An 18,069-nucleotide genomic window follows, 5' to 3' on the forward strand; every position below is an offset into this window, starting at 1 on the left:
TCTTAGTAGCTTTTGCTAGCAATAATTTAAAACTGATATTCGCGCCATTTAATTGATAAATAATAATGAATAACCTAATTTGAGAAATACTAATTGTAATTTTCCATTGCAATCTGTCAACAATGTAATCTGTCTACAATAATGTATCCCCTTCAAATTATTTTTGCTGCAAATATTTGGTCCTTTATCCTTTATCCTTCTTTCATCAGATTGGTTCAGCTGTTTAGGCATGAAACCGTCAAAAATACTTACGCCCGTACCTATTCAAAAACGAAGCTTGCTTAAGCGAAGCACTGTGAGACCTCAAAGTAATGTTTGTGAATACTGGCATTAGTTTAACGTATACATCTGATCCCACTCGTACATTAAAATCTCGACATCCGCTTACACAATCGTAAGTAAAAACAAGTACCTCCTTACTACTTTTCAGCACAAAACTCCGTAAAATTTAAAGCTTGAGTGGAAAACGGCTCAAAAACTGAACTTTGACAAAAGTTACTTCGACATTACGATACTCCGACACTACTGAATATCGACATGACTTTACTTCGACACTACACTACTCAGTCAAAGGAGAATATCCTTTGTCGAAGTAGTGTAGTGTCGAAGTAAAGTTATGTCGATATTCAGAAATGTAGTTTACTTAGGTAGCCGGTCCACCCGCTACATCTCACTCTATGTCCTCACCGCAAGACTAGCCCTATACAAATGTACACCACACGCCGAAGCATGAAAGAAATATGATTTTATTGGCAGAAATAAGTTCCCGCGTGTTGCTCAGGAGTGTTTGATTAGTACAATATTAAACGTATCAGTCGCTGCTGCTTAGCAGTTGCAATTTAGACCAAACTGCCAATGCTTCAAGGTTGCTTTTGTATATTTTTTAGGAAAATAATTGAATATCTTACTAACTCAGTTCCTATTTCTACTTCAAACGAATTGTTTATGTGGGATATAGCCAATGGACGTTAATATTAAAACACGTATTACTACTAAACGGTATCCTGCAAAAAACAGGATGTCTCCATGGGAATAACTTAATATGAAAGTAAGTATGTGAGGATAGATAGATGGATGTTTGTTACCTTTCATTGAAAACCTTGGGGGAGGCCTTTGTTCAGCTGTGGACGTCATTCGGCTGAAACCACTGCTGAAACGAAAAAATAACCACATATTACATCTGTCAATTAGAGAAAAAACAATTGCGAAACGAAACACTCTTCTTTTTAATTTAATAATTAACTTTTAAAAAAAATAAAACCGACTTCAAATGCGTGAACACAAAAAAAAACTAAAAATTAAAAATATTGCGTATAAAAAAGTTCATCCCCAATTTTCCACCCTTGGGGGTGAAATATTTTCTTCAAATTCGCATGAAACCACCCTTTTGATAATACCTATTCAACAAAAAAATAATCAGTCAAATTGATTTATAATCGGCGGAGATATTGCGTATAAAAAAGTTCATCCCCAATTTTCCACCCTTGGGGGTTGTTTTTTCTATTATTAAATTTAAATGGGACCACCCTTGAGGTATTACCTATACGCCGAAAAAAGATTTGTTCAAATCGGTTCATAATTGGCGGAGTTATCGCGTAACAAACATAGAAAAAAAAAAAAAAACATACGGGTCGAATTGAGAACCTCCTCCTTTTTTGAAGTCGGTTGAAAAGAAGTTCCATACCCACCATCTAACTACTTACGGTTGATGAAACGATCACGTTATGTTTGTTGGTTAAAGTTAACAGTTAACTTTAGTACTTTAGTTGTAGTTAGATGGTGGGTATGGAACTTATTTTTAAATTAAAAAGAAGTGTTTCGTTTTGCAATTGTTTTTTCTCTAATTGACGGATGTAATATGATTTTTAATATATTATCATTATACACCGAAAAATAAAACCTTAAGAAAAGTCTCGTAGTTACCTGACTGCGCCAGAAGGAGGGTTATGTTTTTTTAATGACGTATTCGTTTGTTATAAGGAAAAGCCAAACAACACATGCTATTATCATTCCACTCCACTTTCGCCAATTCAATTCCTTCCACATTTATCACGATTTCGCGTCTGGCGAGAACGTACAAAGTAATGCAAAGCTAATTTACTCGAGTAAGCACAAAACGAGACTGTGTGTTTTGCACATGTTATTAATGCCACTGTGAATGTGTACTCGTTTTATGTATTTTCGTAGAGCAGTACATATTTTAAGCTGAAGAAGGTAAGTAGGTTTAAAACAATTACCTTTTTACTTAGCTTTCTTTCTAGCGATAATAAATATTATTGTTTTGTCCCAACTTTTCGTCAAGACTGACCGACTTACTTAATATAATACTTCTGGTTGTAATCAACCAATTAAATTAATAACTACAATGTATAGACGACGGCACTTCAAGCTAAGCACTTTGGCATCTTAAGTAACTGCTTATTAGTTAAAACTACACACTAAGGGTGGGTTGCACCACCCAACTTTGACCGTAACTTTGACGATAACCGGTGCTTTTTGTATGGATTTTGACAGATTTTTGACGTTTTTCAAAGTTAAAATAAGATGGTACAACCCAGCCTAAGTTGTAATAATTGTTGTGTTGTATTTTCCAACAAATATTAAAATGTTTGTAGTGCCGGTCGTCTGTACTCGTACATAAACGGTAGTCACGTTTAAAGAAATCGTATTTAATGTAAATTTAAATACTCACAGAAAACACTGGGGACACTGACGAGCCTTCAGCATGCAACTTTGCACACACGCGTAAATTATAAGTAAAAAATACACTCGCGGTAGACTTTGAAAGATATTATATTATTGAAACGTAGTTTATTTTTAATCTAACAAAACACCAAAACACGGCGCGGGTTTTCCATTCACGTCAAACCAACCATAGATTAGAGAGTAGCGTCAAACTGATTTCCCGAAAGGTATATTTTAATGTCCACGATATGTTACATAAAAAACGCTCACCAAAAAGTACATGATAAAAGACCTTTCAAGTAGAACGCAAATTTTAATAATGGAATTCGAATATGGCGACCCGCTGTTCTGCCCCCCTAGACAAAACGCACTTTTTCATCGAATCGAAAATCGAATCCGTCAAAACTCCATACAAAAAAGGGGCTTTCGACCACTTTTCGACTGGTTTGCGATTATAATTTGCACTTTGTCTAGACCCACTGATTTGAATTGTATTTTTTTCGAGTTGCTTAGACAGATTTTTTTTCAGAATGCATTTGTTTTTTGTCTATTACTGTAACTTTCGTGTTTTGTCTTTGTTAATAACAAACTCGTTGGTATTCAGTCCTTGCCTAGAGGTCGTTGAGTTGGAGGTCACAGGATCGTTAATCTTGATCAATCCATTCACCCAACTGTTTTAATACTTGAGCGCTTTTAAAATTCACTCGCATATCTGGTAACTTGGAAAAATCCAGAAAATCAGTTCAATAAAGTTTTAGTATTAAAGTGATTTTAGAGAATATTTAAACGCTAAAATTCCTACCTCAATTAAAAAGTAAGCATGCTCATTGTTTAAAATTAAACATCGCCATGTCATGTCTAATTTTTTTTTTCTTGGATTAATGCAAAGGCGTTTAAACATACAGCCTAATCTTCACTGGGCGCACACATTGTTGTGTTGAGTTTCGAAAAAGAAAAAAAAATCAAATTTCGAATCAGTCGCAGAAAAAACTAAAAGTGCGTTTTCTGATTCTGTTTTAGTGAAAAAGCTTTGGGAGTGTAAAACAATTTTGTTACGCTTTGATTGAGTTTTGATTTATTATTTAAATTAAGCGTTAAAATATCTCAGTAATTAAACGGATGTGTTAGTTTTCATTAAGAACAAGTAATTTTTACCATCTTCAGGAAGACTATTAGGATTTCAAAGGCATATTGAATACAATTCATATTTTGTATATTTTATCCTAAGAAGTGTTGTGATGTTTTGTGTGTGAACTACTAGTCTAGTGCTCAATAGTTTGTCTCAGTGTGAACAGTCATAGTCATAGTCATCAAATAGTCAAACTGGTTAGAAAAAATATTAGCTATCTCCTATAGATCACTTGGGCTGGGTTGCACCATCTTACTTTAACCTTGACAAACGTCGATAATCTGTCAAACTCCATACAAAAAACGCCGGTTATCGATAAACCATCCGTTCGCTGCTGGCGATATGACGTCACTCGAAGGAAAGCGTCTATAAACTTTATCAAACTATATTTAAAATATTTTTTATTTATTATCTATATATATAAAAGAAAGTCGTGTTAGTTACTCCACTTATAACTCAAGAACGGCTGAACCGATTTAGCTGAAAATTGTCAGGGAGGTAGTTTAGAGCCAGGAGAAGGACATAGGATACTTTTTATCCCGTTCGAAATAAAAAAAAGTCTGCTTATTTATTGCCATTAAGGCGGAACAAAGTTCGCCGGGTCAGCTAGTTATTGATAAAAAAATTGTGCATTTGCGTAAAATAAGACACATTAATTGCGTTTAATCACTAACTAATTGCGTTTTTTCGTGGTTGGGGGAGGGGACGCGCATTCCACGGACCGGCAAGCTTAGCGCGAACGGGTAGTACATAGTTACGGTTACGGTCAAAGTTAGGTGGTGCAACTCAGCCTTAGAATATTATCGTTTATTTTTAGTTGTCTGACCTTTTCTAGTTTTATTTACAATTTTCCAAATTTCTTTATTACAGTTAGAGTCAGTGCAGCTATTAAGACCGTGGAGAACTCTTCACTACGTATCAGGAGACCAATCACGACAGATCCTGTCCTGTTCGGTGAGTGTTGTTGCTTATTGGTGGTGGGATTGAATGACGTAGGTATAGACGACAGCACATTAGTTAGACTATGGCTGAGTTCCACTATCTAACTTTGACTTCCCGGCCACTGAGTTGAAGTTACAACGTTATTTCTTTTCAATGCCCGTCGAATCGACGGAGGTTAGCTATCTACTATCTAGGGTTAAGGAACTTGTGCTTTAGAATTATCGGTTGATGGTCAATAAATAATGGAAGCAAAACTACCCAATTTCCTAAATAACGTATAATTAATACAATTATCATTATAAAAGTATTTTATATCAAAAGTAAAATACATAGTCCTACAGTTTTTAGGTGAAAAATTATTTCAGGTTAGTCTATTCCTTCTTAAGCTCCTTATTTAAAGGCGGTATCTCACAAACGAAGGGTATTTCGATATTACAACTGAAGTCGTTAAGGCCTGGGAAGGCGCCGGCCTCCGGTATGGGCCTAAAGGTGCCGCAGTACTCCGGTCCGTACAAATCGTTTGGCTCGCCCTTGAGCCAATTGGCGTATCCAGCTTCTTCTAAGCTCGTATGTCCTGAAATCAAAGAAACAAAAAATCAAAATCAAAAATTTTTATTCAGTTTAGACCACAAGTGGCACTTATGAACGTCAAAATAATATAGTAAATAATAAAAAAGAAAAGGTAGCCCTTATGGGGCACTTTACATGTCTCCTTATCTTTTGGGCCCTACCAGCGCTTCGATACAAACATAATTATGGCAAGTGCTGAGAAGAAACGCCGGAACAAACTCAGTCACCACTAATTCCCAGGAATTTATCTAACGGTATGAATAACCAAATTCAAGTACATTCATATAATTATTTGATGAACGAACACATACAAGCAATGTTACCAAATACAAATGAGTACACCAAAAATAGAAAAATGACCGGTCAAACCGGTCGCAATAACATACAACGCGCAGTTAGTACGACTAAAAACGTATTTAAATGTCAAGCTGGTTTATAAATAAGTAGTAATTTACACAGAAGTTTTGCACACACACTTATTTGTTGTTATGTACCGGTAGATGCGAGTTACTATATTTAGCTCTAGAGGGCAACTTTGGCTCAACAAAAGAATATTGAAATTGAGCTAACCATCTAAGCGGAAATTTTAAGCTATTTTATCTTTTTATTAGGTATCTAACTATGGATTTTCGCAAAGTAATGCCTGATACTATTAATAAGTTACTATCTTGCGACCAACTAAAAATAAAAAGGTAGGAGTCAGTAATAATGCTATCTAACATTGCCCTGTCAAATTATGTCGTTTATCGACAGTCCTATAATGGAAGCAATAAACTTATTGAGTATTGAGATGGGAAATATTTTTTGTATTTATAAAAATAGCTGAACTTATTTTAATGTCATGAAGACTATGGCTAATAATGATTATAATTACCATCCACAGTCCACCAGTAGCCTGGCTGATCAAACGGATTGTAGAATCCCAAGAGGACCCATTCGGAATAGTTTTTCTGAACGGCCAAGTCATTGATGACCTTGGCTTCCGCGCCGCTGTTGATGACGGCCAAGGTGCCGCCCTCTGCGCCGCATATCGACAAGGCTTTATGCCAAGCTGCTTTTTGCAGGTGGAACTTGTAACAATGGCCGGTGTTGTCGTCCACTTGGTACTCTAGACAAACAAACATTATTTATTTCAATGGCTTTCTTAAAGCTCGGTCCGTGAGCACGTAGAATTTTGTCCAATGACCCCTAGCTACCCATCCTTATCGCTCGCGAGTAATTATATTGCTGTCGCGACTGTGCGACTGGCACCCGCAGTGAGTGTGTGAGCGCGATAGCAACATAATTACGCGCGAGCGATAAGAATGGGTAGCTTGGGTTCATTGGACAAAATTCTACGTGCTCGCGGACCAGAGTATTATCAGATATCCATTTCAATCCGATGGTGGCTTACATTATTACTTTAATTAATATGTGCGAGTATTTACCGACCGAATATAATATAATTAGGGCCTCTTTCACGACTTCTTGATTAATACTATTAGCAAGTTCTTGTCAGTGTTATACTTAACAGTAACTTTAAGGCTGAGTGGCACCACCTAACTTTGACAGTAACTAAAACGATAACCGGAGTTTTTTGTATGGATTTTGACAGATTTTCGACGTTTGTCAAAGTTAAAGTAAGATGGTGAAACCCAGCCTAAGCAACGAGTAGCCTACTTGACATTAGAGGTGGGCGCCGATATAAAATTGGCCGGCGGCGGCGCGCCGACTTTTTGACCTCGGCGGCGGCGGCGTCGGCGGCGTGACCTTGTTTGACCTTTGTTCATTAGGTATTTTTTTTTTAATCTGCTTTTTTAGTATCTATCGTCAAGACTAATCAGGTGATTTGCAGTTGGTTGGGGTTTGAGCCACTAAAGCAGTGGTTTACCCTAGTAAATTAGCTCTCTTGATCATAGATACTTTGATATTTGGATAGCGGGTTTGGCTGAGATCAGGTTCTCGTGTATTTCCTAAAGGCGAGCGTACCAATGTGCCGATAAAAGTACCCTTAACATGTATTTTTGAGCTCTTTGGAGGCACATAGTTAATGTTGGATTAGCTGACTGTCGGTGGAATATTATATTCAGTTCTGTTTTATTTATATTTATGGTCTTTCCATGTCATCCTACGGTCCAGGATTTTAATGCAGGTTGATTGCAGCAATGTGTCGAGGTCTAGATTGGCCGGAGGATAAGTTTCACGTCTTAAATCATAATATGGTGAGACATCGGGGCTTAATTACATGCGCCACTTGGTCAGCCAAGCAGCTGACATTGCAAAAGTCTAGTCACTTTAAGATCACAGTTACATTTGAGGAATGCCGCAGCTTTCTGGTGTCTGGGCTACTTTACTAGCAGATGTTATAGAGTATCGGACCAAATACAGAGTCCTGGGGTACTCCAGCTCTGCAGCTAAAAAGAGAATATTTTGTCACCGAGTTTGATTTAAAACTGTCTGTCACTGAGATAAGAATCCATCAGCAGGTAGTAGAAGTGTGCTAGAAGGTACTTTTTAATTTCAAAGAGTAGTCCTTTATGATAAACCCAGCTGAAGCCGCAGCGAAAGCAGACGTACAGGATTCTTTCTTTTTCAAACATTGTACTGATTATGGTTGGTATGGTTTCTGCCAAAATTTATGGTCGGGTATACTATATTACATTTGTCATACTTAGGCAAGGGAATAAACGAGCAAGAATGATATAAATTTAACAATACAAATGTCAGATTAATGGAGCGATAAGAGAATTCGTTAGGCGACTTGCCAGCCTTATGGATAATTTCCAAAGTTAAGAGACTTCCGAGGTTCTTCTCACTCAGTGTGGTCATTGTCAAGACCATGGACTTCATGGTGATCAGATGAAATGCAAGTGCTTTACGAGGGTCCATTTTGGCTATTTCTTTAGCTTAGCCATCTCTCTTAGCGTCAGTTCTTTCGTTTCAGCCGAAAGACGTCCTGTGCCGCTCGCATCCAGGCACTTCCTGTGACCTTCCCCAAATCGTCGGTCCACCTAGTGGGAGGCCTGCCCACGCTACGTCTTCCGGCTCGTGGTTGCCACTCAAAAACTTTACTGCCCCAGCGGCCATCAGCTCTATGAGATATGTGGCCCGCCCACTGCCACTTGATTTTAGCGATTCTGTGGGCTATGTCAGTCACTTTGTCCTCCTGCGTCTTTCGTCCTCAATTAGCGTAGTAGGAATCAATCTTCTACTTTGAACTTGAGGAGGGTAAGCGGAAACATGGCGGTCAACTCCTCAGATAGTCAAGTACAAATATATCCAGAAGCAGCATACGAAAAGATGCAAAATGAGCCCTCTCAAATCACAATGGGAAGGTTTGGCAGCACAGTACCTTCGCGTGTCCGCGAATTCAACGAGCAACGCACAACTGAACTCGGCGCAAAACGCGATGATGTAGGTAAATCCCGTCCATCTGCCGCCATTCACTACAATTATGTTGGTGGCGGGTAATTACTCTCAGCGTGCGAGGAGTTTGCCGCGAAGATCGGCTATGTAAGCCATCTTCGGGCGCACCAGCGCCGCTAAGACAGCTAAGTCGAAGTGGTCACCATGACCGAAATCGGTCGGATGAATCAGCATCATCAGTAGGAGTCAAAGGCAGGCATAGCTGCAAGTCTCGGATCAAGTCCAATGCTTGATCTTATTAATTGTTTTGATTGAATTGTGGATTTTTTGGATTATCCGTGTCAATGGGTTTAAATAAACCGGCGTGTCATGTAGCAAAGGTCTGAGATTTTTCTTGTCAGTTCGCACTCATGTATTACCGGACCTAATAAGCAGAGAACACTTTGAGGGAGGTACTTTGTTGCCTTCCAGAGGTTGTGGTACCCATTTGCATTCCGAGACATATTTGCCAATCTCTGTGTGAGTGATTCGCTTAAAGTATATTCCAATAGTGTGGGTTATCTGCCAAAGGAGGCGGGGATTTTTTTCTTGACAGCAAGAGGGACCGGCGCCTCTTGCGATCAATTATTTACTAGACCAAGCAGTAACTTGAATAATGTACTTGATTAACTGTTAATATAGTTAGTATTAAGGTATTCAATCAATTATTAGTATATCAATGGCATTAAGTTCGCCTTGTGTACAATTTATATGGCATTAAAGAATAAATATTACAGTTAGTTCTTCTGTTATATGGTTTACTGATGGGTCAAAAATGGGCTCTAACGTAGGCTTTGGCGTGTATGGAGAGCAGCCGAAGCTTAGGCTTTCTCAAAGCCTGGGTAAATTTGCCTCTATCTTTCAGAAGGCTACGCCATTATTGAATGTGCGGAAGCTAACCTGCGAAAAAAATATGCCAATCACATAATTTACATTAACTCAGACAGTCAGGCCGCGCTGATGGCCTTAAACTCCAACTTAATCACCTCAAAGTTGGTAGAAAACTGCATGAGTCGACTGAATACCCTAGGAAAACGTAACAGAGTAACGCTGAGATGGGTTCCAGGTCACGCGGGAATCGTGGACAATGAAAATGCCGACGAAATGGCCAGAGCGGGAGCGGAGGGAACACAATATGGTCCAGAACCCTTTTGTGGCATTCTCAAAAGTCTCGCTCGAATGACCCTGGAGAACATCTATTTAAACAAATCCTTTTAGGCATGGTCAGACACGCTAGGATTAACTCATTCCAAAGCTCTTATATAGGCTTTTGCCTATGACCGAAAATGCTCTAAGCAGATCATAGGACTGAGTAGGATCAAAATGCGCATCTCAGTTCGAGCCTTCACTGGACACAGCAGCTTAAACAAGCACTTGTCCACTATGGGACTGTCCGAATCAAGAACGTGCAGGATGTGCCAAGAGGCAGATGAAACGCCACTACACATTCTCACGGACTGCGGACCTTTGATGCGCAAGCGGAGCTTACACCTGGGCAAACACATCCTAAGCCCACAAGATGTAAAACATATCGCCCCCCAAAAGATACTGCAATTCCTAATGGATGCAGGACTCGGAGGCGAACTTTAAGGAAAATAGCGGCGATCACAATAGATCGGTACCGGTCGCAGTGATACTAGGACTTTATTGAACTAGAAATAGCCGCTCAAGTCAATAAAAAAATAGTTCTTCTGCGTTTGAAACACAAATTAGTACAGTACAGGAGAGGAATAAATTTCAAATAGTTTGTACAGTATGTTCGTCGGCGTTTCAAATGGTCGTCGGCGGCGGCGGCGTGAAAAAATTCGCGGCGGCGGCGGCGCGCCGGCGTGGCGCCCACCTCTAGGACAGACCCCAAACAGTCATGAGCAGGCAAAGATAACTTATGGCTTCCGTTCTGGCTCTACGGAATATAAAGTAAGGGCGGAATAATCTTTTGAGTATACGGGTACCTACTGAAAATACATAAAAAGTGCCTTTTTCCTGTGATGCGGATTTTGGCATGTGGATGCATATACACAATATACAGGGTGACTTTGCAATCAGTATCCAATTTTTTACTAGTGACTCAGAATCAGTAACTTAATCGAGTTACGTAAAGAAAACATTTTTTTATATTTAATGCTGCTTTTATTCAATGAATTTTTCAATATTTCTTTTATCAATGAACATGTTTTAATGTTGTTAGCCTTAATTTTTTCAATATTTTTTTTATCATTGAACATGTTTTAATGTTGTTAGCCTTAATTTTTTCAATATTTCTTTTATCATTGAACATGTTTTAATGTTGTTAGCCTTAATTTTTTCATACTTACCTAAGCGATTTTTGGAATTGGAAGGCAGAATGTAACCCATAAAGCTTTATCTGTCGATAGCTTTAAAATTACCTAACTATGTACCTTGTGATAAACTGCGATGATAAACACATAAATTGATTAATGCATCATTCTCATATCATAAAACGTTACTCTATGGCCTGTAAATCATGTTTATGGCTGAAAATTGACGGTTATAGGCAATACCGGTATTATCTACGAATTAGAGATGAGACGTATTTACTAGAACAGATCCACACACTAGGTATTTTACAGTACTAAGTGGCACCTATTCCAATTTTTAAAATACTTGATCCAACTAGTATTTTTTANACTTGACATAGAGAGGTTGAACGAGGCCCTAAAATTTATTCTCAAAAGTTAGGTGTGACAAGCAAAATCTCTTTCTCGTACTTACGTTTATCGTGATACCCGCATTCGTTCATAGTTGTATAGCCGGTCTTCTTCTTGTAGCAGAAGAAAGGGCGAACAGTGTCTTCATTGGAGTCGGCCATTGTGCCTAGTGACGTCATCGAGAGACAGCGCTCCGAATTACCCACGTTATTGGGCTCACCGTCTGCCCACTTCAAAAACGAAAGGTCGTTAAATTTGACTCCTGAAATAATAATTATGTTTTTATAAATAATGTAATATTGAATATTATTAATTATACTCATTGTAATGTGGAAAAAAATATAACCATGTGGTGGAAAAACATCCCACTATCAATATTTACTACTCGACGAAAATTACATGTATTTCGAGTTATTCTATTGTATCCATGATTTTTGATCAAATGATCAAAAATCATGGATACAATAATTAATTTATAAATATAAAGCTCTATCACTCTGTCTGAATTTTTAAATCGAGGGTTTATTTGTAATCTGTTTCTTGACTTCTACCTTCTTGCGAATCCCAATGATAACTTAACATCCAACAACATTATATTCGTACATTACGCATTGTGGGCTGTGTTCACTTTAACCTGAACGCATAACGCAGCATCGAGTTTAAATCCTTTATTAAATGTTCCGTCACAGCGAATCGCAAAAGTCTCTTACCTTCTCCAGAGTAGTAATCCTGCACCGACGCCAAAGAGTAGAAACCGGTGTGTATTGACGACAATTTCGCTTCTTGAGCCAAGTTGCTCAACACCATGGCCAAGTCTTCAGTTATTGGAGACGCCAAGTGCGCACCTGAAGAATGCCAACATTAATTTATTAAAAAAATATGTTTATTAATCCTGACTTCTATTGGCATTAAGCTAAACACTGTGGTAACGTGAGCTGGAAGAGATTTGGGTTATGGCAGAAGTATTGGACCGGTACCCAGAGCTATAAAAAAGTGCCCATAAACGCCAGACCTTCGCTATTTTATAAAAGCTGAAAGTTTGTCAGCGCATGCTCCCAACACAGGCAAGAATCGTTCTTACCGTTCGGACCATCATGAACTTTCGCCATCGCGGCTTTGGCAGCTACCCTAAAATTATTTTCTGGCAAGTGGTTGGAAAGGTCCAAATTGGCTAGCTTTTCGGTATATTCATTAAACTGTAACTCTACGTACGTTATACCATAGAAGCTGATATTTATATCCTCATAAGCCAAAAAGTTTTGATCGTTCCAACCCCTAGGCAAACATTTTAGGGCAGCAACCTATGTTGTCATCGTATCTAGGGTTCTTTTTTGACCCCTAGTATGCCATGTCGATTAGTATCATAGCTGGGGGGGCACTAGACCATTCTTGGGGGTGTACCACCCGTGCCAAATAACGAAAGTCTGGCTCTCAGTGCTTTACGGATCCTCACCTTCATGGTAGCAAGCGAGGCGAGCGTCTCTGAAACGCGCAGGGATGCGGTGCAGCTTCAGCCAGCCGTCCGCCTGCGGGTAGTACTGGTAGTCCAAACGGAACGTGCTTTTGTCCGCGGGCTCTCCTGAATCTGACATCATTCGAATAATAGAAACAGTTTAAAACACAAAATTACACATCTACAGCTTGATAAATAAAATTGGTACCTACTAACTTTTATAATTTTGGTACTTTATCTGCTCTACAGCCGGCAGAATTAATACGTCTGTCGTCTACTTATATTTCATAGCTAAATATTGTCTCATTCTTCACCCTTGTTGTGTCAAAAAAGGAAATTTTTTGTATGTATAAAATATGCCTTCCAATAACGTCTCCATCAAAAGGGCAATTTCATATGCATGCATGCGACGTTTATTTACTATTTTAATTGAAATGGAACGCGAAAGTTTAAAATCTGATATCTAGGTATGTTCAGCGATATCCTGTGGCTGAAAATAAAATAAAATATTAATGATTAATTAGAAGACTTACCCGGTAACTTAGATCCATTAGCTGTGTATGTAAAAATCGCGATGAAAAATATGCGCACCAGCATATTTGCTACAACACCAAACATTGTTAAATGCGCGCGCGCCGAGACGAACTTTACTTTATATTGCTTCAATTGATTCTCAAATAAACATTATACCAATTGGTTTTAATCACGGGAATCCCCGGATTCCCAGCAGACCTCGTTAACACTGCAAAACAAATTAATCCGCTTCGAAACATTTTTTTCAATTGGCTGTTAAATACAATTTTAGTGACTGTGAAATTAATAATTTATTGAGCTACCTGATGACGTCATAGCCATACAGAATCTATGAGGAATTCACGTTTTGACTGTTCGTAAAAAGTATAGGAGTTAGACCCGGTTTCTAAATTAACTTGATCTTTTTATATTAAGTTTATATTTGGGTAGAAGATGAACACATAATAGGTAGTGGAACTAACAAATTCAAATTCTTATTATGTAGATTGTAGAGGTATTAAGTAAAGTAGAGAGAGAGATACAGGCTGCCAACCGGTCATTATGAAAATCATCTGGGGAGGCCTATACCTATGTTCAGCAGTGGACGTCCTATGGCTGAAATGATGATGATGATGATTAAGTAGATTATTGTAGAGTCTCATTCCATAGATGCTCGTTCCAAATACTTGCCCTGCCACCGCTTCATCATGTTTATTAATTTATTTACACTAATTCTCTTGTATTTTGTCGTAAAAGTTAACAATCACTCATAGTTATTAATAATATAATAAGCCCTCTTCTTCTTGTTGTCCTATCGACAACAAACCTAACCAACTTATTATTATTCTGTGCCTATACAGTGTCAGCCCAAAACTCCGCTACAAGAGTGGCGTTGTCAGTAGCATTTATTAAATCTTTCTGCGTACAGAAAGCGCACGCAAGGCAGGACATCAAGTGCTACGTCGACGAGGAATGAAACCACACATGTCATGCACTCCAAGTTTGAGCCATCCAAGAAACCCCACCTGAACAGATTGTCCTTACTACGGCCAACCTGCGTCCGAAGTCTATTTAAAGGAAGCACATGTAGTAGATCCCTAAGGGCTTGTTTGATCCCACGGTGACATCCCGTTTTTTTCAGAAACTGTTTTATGCAGGACCCCGTTTTGTAGTATTCATTTAATATTGACGTTCACACGAACATCCCGAATGCAGTGTCCCGCAAAAAAAAACGATCCGTTATATGTAATTCAAATTTCAAATACACAACGTGTATTCACGCGACCTGCGGGATTCTGTATTACTGGATTGCCGTGGGAATTCTGCGTATTGCCGTTTACTGTAGACGCGCCCTTAACAAATTAATTATTTCCTGTTGCCTTTGTACAAGTCGAGATAAACAGGAACACTCCGGCCTACAACAATAAACTGGGAATTACAATTTTGATTCATTAATTTTCACGCACGCAGAAAACAACGTTAATTTGCGAGTTTGCAATAAGTACTCGGAGTTAAGCGGAGGACACACTCGGGATTTAATTAATAAGATCATAAAACAAACGCTTTTATTCATAATTTTAACCTTAACCTTGTTTTATGAACAACTAGCGTTTGCCCGCGGCTTCACCCGCGTGAAATTTAGTTTGTTACAGATCGTTATATTATAGCCTATTTTATTTTTTATTTTTTTATGGTAGACAAGGCATTTGACCGCAATCGCACCTGGTGTTCTGAGTTATAATAAACAATAATACTGTAAAGTTTAATCAAAATCCGTTTAGTACTTTTTGCGTGAAAGAGTAACAAACTTCATAATATTAACATCCAAACATCTATACAAACTTTCGCATTTATAATATTAGTAAAATTTATTTATTTGTTTGTTTGTGGTTCCGGCAGAAATTAAGTAGAGGCTAGAGTCACTCCCACTCTTCCATTTGCTTCTTTTAGAATTAGAGAGAGGCGTGCTTGTGTAGTGGAGACTAAATGACCTTATGATAATGATCCATTTCTTAGGTTCGTTATGCATAGATAAATAATTGTTTGGTTTCAGTCAGTGAGTGTAATATAACTAACCACGTGTGCATCAGAATGGACGGTCACTACCCATATTTTACAACGAAACAAATATTGAAAGTTGCTTCCCAGTTGCTACTATAGTCTGGTCCGGGAGCACGTAGAATTTTGTCCAATGACCCCAAGCTACCCATCCTTATCGCTCGTGCGTAATTATGTTGCTGTCATGCTCGCACACTCACTGCGGGCGCCCGTCGCACAGTCGCGACAGCAATATAATTACGCGCGAGCGATAAGGATGGGTAGCTTGGGGTCATTGGACAAAATTCTACGTGCTCACGGACCAGACTATAGTTGCTACTAATCGTTAAATAGTTGCTACCCTCGATTTAAAGAAAATAATCTACTTTCTTAGGTGATGCGCCATCCTAGCATCAGAATGGCTGGTCACCTATCCAGCGAGAACAAACTGCGCTAGTTGAAAGAGTTTGTTTTTAACCAACAGTTGCTACTAACTGCTACCTTCATATACCACGTCTTGGAGCTCATAGCTTTTAAGGCTAAAATGTAATTATGTATTTGTTATGTATCGTTATTTTATATCGGTATTTAATTTGTTATTATAAGCGCGTATCCAAACGTAGCTAGTTTAAAAGCATTATTCAGGATGTGTATCCGAGATTCTTTCTTCTTGATACGCCAGACAAAATGGCGATAGGCAATCTTGTAAGCTCTGTGTTTAATCGAAAATAAAAGACAGTATCTTCAAATAGAAACAACTTTTATTTACGTCTCCAAGGCGGAGACATCACAAATATGGCGACGAGCAAAACATTTATCGGCGGCCAAGGCGGCATAGGCCACAACTTGAAACCCTACGAGGAGGGTGAGGACATAACATGTTTCTTGGAACGCATGGAGCAATATTTCGAAGCAAATGCTATCCCTGAAGAAAGAAAAGTGGCATCTTTACTTGTAAGTTTGCATGAAGAAGTCTACAAAACATTGAAGAACGTTCTGCACCCAGATTTACCATCTACCAAAACCTACAAGCAAATCGAAGATGCACTCAAACTTCGCTTTAAACCTCGCATCTCTCACTACAGAAAGGTGATTGAGTTCGATAGGCTTCGACAAGATGACGGCGAGAGTGTGGCGAAATTCTATTCTCGAATTCGTGAGGCATCGACAGATTGCAATTTTCCAGCCAGCAGCATGGAAGCCATTGTCAAATATAAACTGGTGACAGGTCTGAGGCCAGGGCCTGTGCAGGATAGACTTTGTGAGGAGGATTCACAAAAGTCCCTGAAGGAGTTACTCGAAGTGGCGCTAAACAAGGAGTCAGCAATCGCGAGCAACCACAGAGCAGTCAACAAGGTATACAAGAACATAAGCGGCAAGGAGGAAAGTAATTGTATGTACAAGGAAGGGAACTTAAGTAGAAGAGAGGAATCGTTTGAGGAAGGGGAATATGTTTATTGTAGAGATTACAGAAACCCTAATAAGAAAGTTTTTACTAAATGTGTTATCGATGAGGTATTAGGAAAGAGAACATACTTGTGTAAAGTTTTAAATGAAGGTTTAATTTGGAAAAGACACTTAAATCAGATTATTCGTTCTGTACCTTCAGAAAGTAAAGATATTAATGATTCCATAGATTCTCAAACTTTACCTTTAATTAAATGTAATGATAACTTTAATAGTGAAAAAGAGTCTAGTATTATTTCAGAAAATGTTTCAATTCCTGTAAACGAGAAAACAATTCAGGCATCTCCAATTGTTTCCTCGGGTAGAACTGTAGAAGATTTAAAGTTAAATAGTGATAATATTCATTCCCCAACAAATGTAACTAAGGATAAAAATGTACCAGGCAATTCTCCAGTTCCTGTAGTCCGTTCACAGAGAGTCCGGAGACCTCCTGTTAAGTTAGATTTATAAGTACTGATTGGAATTGTAAGAGGGGAGTATATGTTATGTATCGTTATTTTATATCGGTATTTAATTTGTTATTATAAGCGCGTATCCAAACGTAGCTAGTTTAAAAGCATTATTCAGGATGTGTATCCGAGATTCTTTCTTCTTGATACGCCAGACAAAATGGCGATAGGCAATCTTGTAAGCTCTGTGTTTAATCGAAAATAAAAGACAGTATCTTCAAATAGAAACAACTTTTATTTACGTCTCCAAGGCGGAGACATCACAGTATTTACTATTTCGATATCTCAACGCCTACAGAATTAAATGAGCAAATCCGCAATCAAACATATTAGTAATCTTTAAGCAGGCGCCAATTTCGCGTTCCTTGAGTAAGGCCAATCCACCTTTCGCCGTTCGGTAATTGTCGCTTCATAATCAATATTCCTATCGCCAAGTACCTACAATAATTTCCTTGCGGGTCCAATGACAGCTTAACTTTCCCCCGGGACAAACTTGACTTTCACTGGTTGGGTTATAATTGGCGGTCAAGCTGTAGATCCTAGCTACACAGGAGTTGCAGCGGTGGGAACGAGAGGTGGGAATAGTCCCGTAATGCTTCAACCACACCAACGCATGCAGATCGCCGTCGCCGGCGCGATCACGGCGCGATCATAGGCCAATGACAGGTCGCCCGGACTGTCAAGGGTCGCGCGACCTGTCATTGGTCTATGATCGCGCAGGCGATGGCAATCTGCACGCGTTGGTGTGGTTGAAGCTTAACACTTTGTTGG

General features: G+C 38.7%; 1 protein-coding gene across 1 annotated transcript; it reads right to left on the reverse strand.

Annotated features, from left to right (window-relative positions):
• Positions 1–5,009: 5,009 nt before the first annotated feature.
• LOC114355028 (macrophage mannose receptor 1-like) lies at positions 5,010–13,479 on the reverse strand. The gene is made up of 6 exons (XM_028307681.1): positions 13,366–13,479; positions 12,833–12,964; positions 12,090–12,224; positions 11,444–11,641; positions 6,201–6,434; positions 5,010–5,330 (listed from the first exon to the last, which is right to left on the reverse strand). The coding sequence occupies exons 1-6, from the start codon at positions 13,448–13,450 to the stop codon at positions 5,128–5,130; spliced, it is 987 nt and encodes a 328-aa protein (XP_028163482.1). The 5' UTR covers positions 13,451–13,479; the 3' UTR covers positions 5,010–5,127.
• Between the last annotated feature and the right edge of the window lie 4,590 nt (positions 13,480–18,069).

Source organism: Ostrinia furnacalis, unplaced genomic scaffold (genome assembly GCF_004193835.3).
Source record: "Ostrinia furnacalis isolate ACB-3 unplaced genomic scaffold, ASM419383v2 OfSCF2311, whole genome shotgun sequence".
In the NCBI taxonomy this organism is placed as follows: Eukaryota; Metazoa; Arthropoda; class Insecta; order Lepidoptera; family Crambidae; genus Ostrinia; species Ostrinia furnacalis.

Coding starts and splice junctions, on each gene's coding strand:
- LOC114355028 (XM_028307681.1), bottom strand. CDS start 13,450: ATGTTTGGTGTTGTAGCAAATATGCTGGTGCGCATATTTTTCATCGCG. Junction 12,225..12,832: donor CCTCGCTTGCTACCATGAAG/GTGAGGATCCGT, acceptor GGCATTCTTCAG/GTGCGCACTTGGCGTCTCCA. Junction 6,435..11,443: donor ATGCGGGTATCACGATAAAC/GTAAGTACGAGA, acceptor TTGTTTGTCTAG/AGTACCAAGTGGACGACAAC.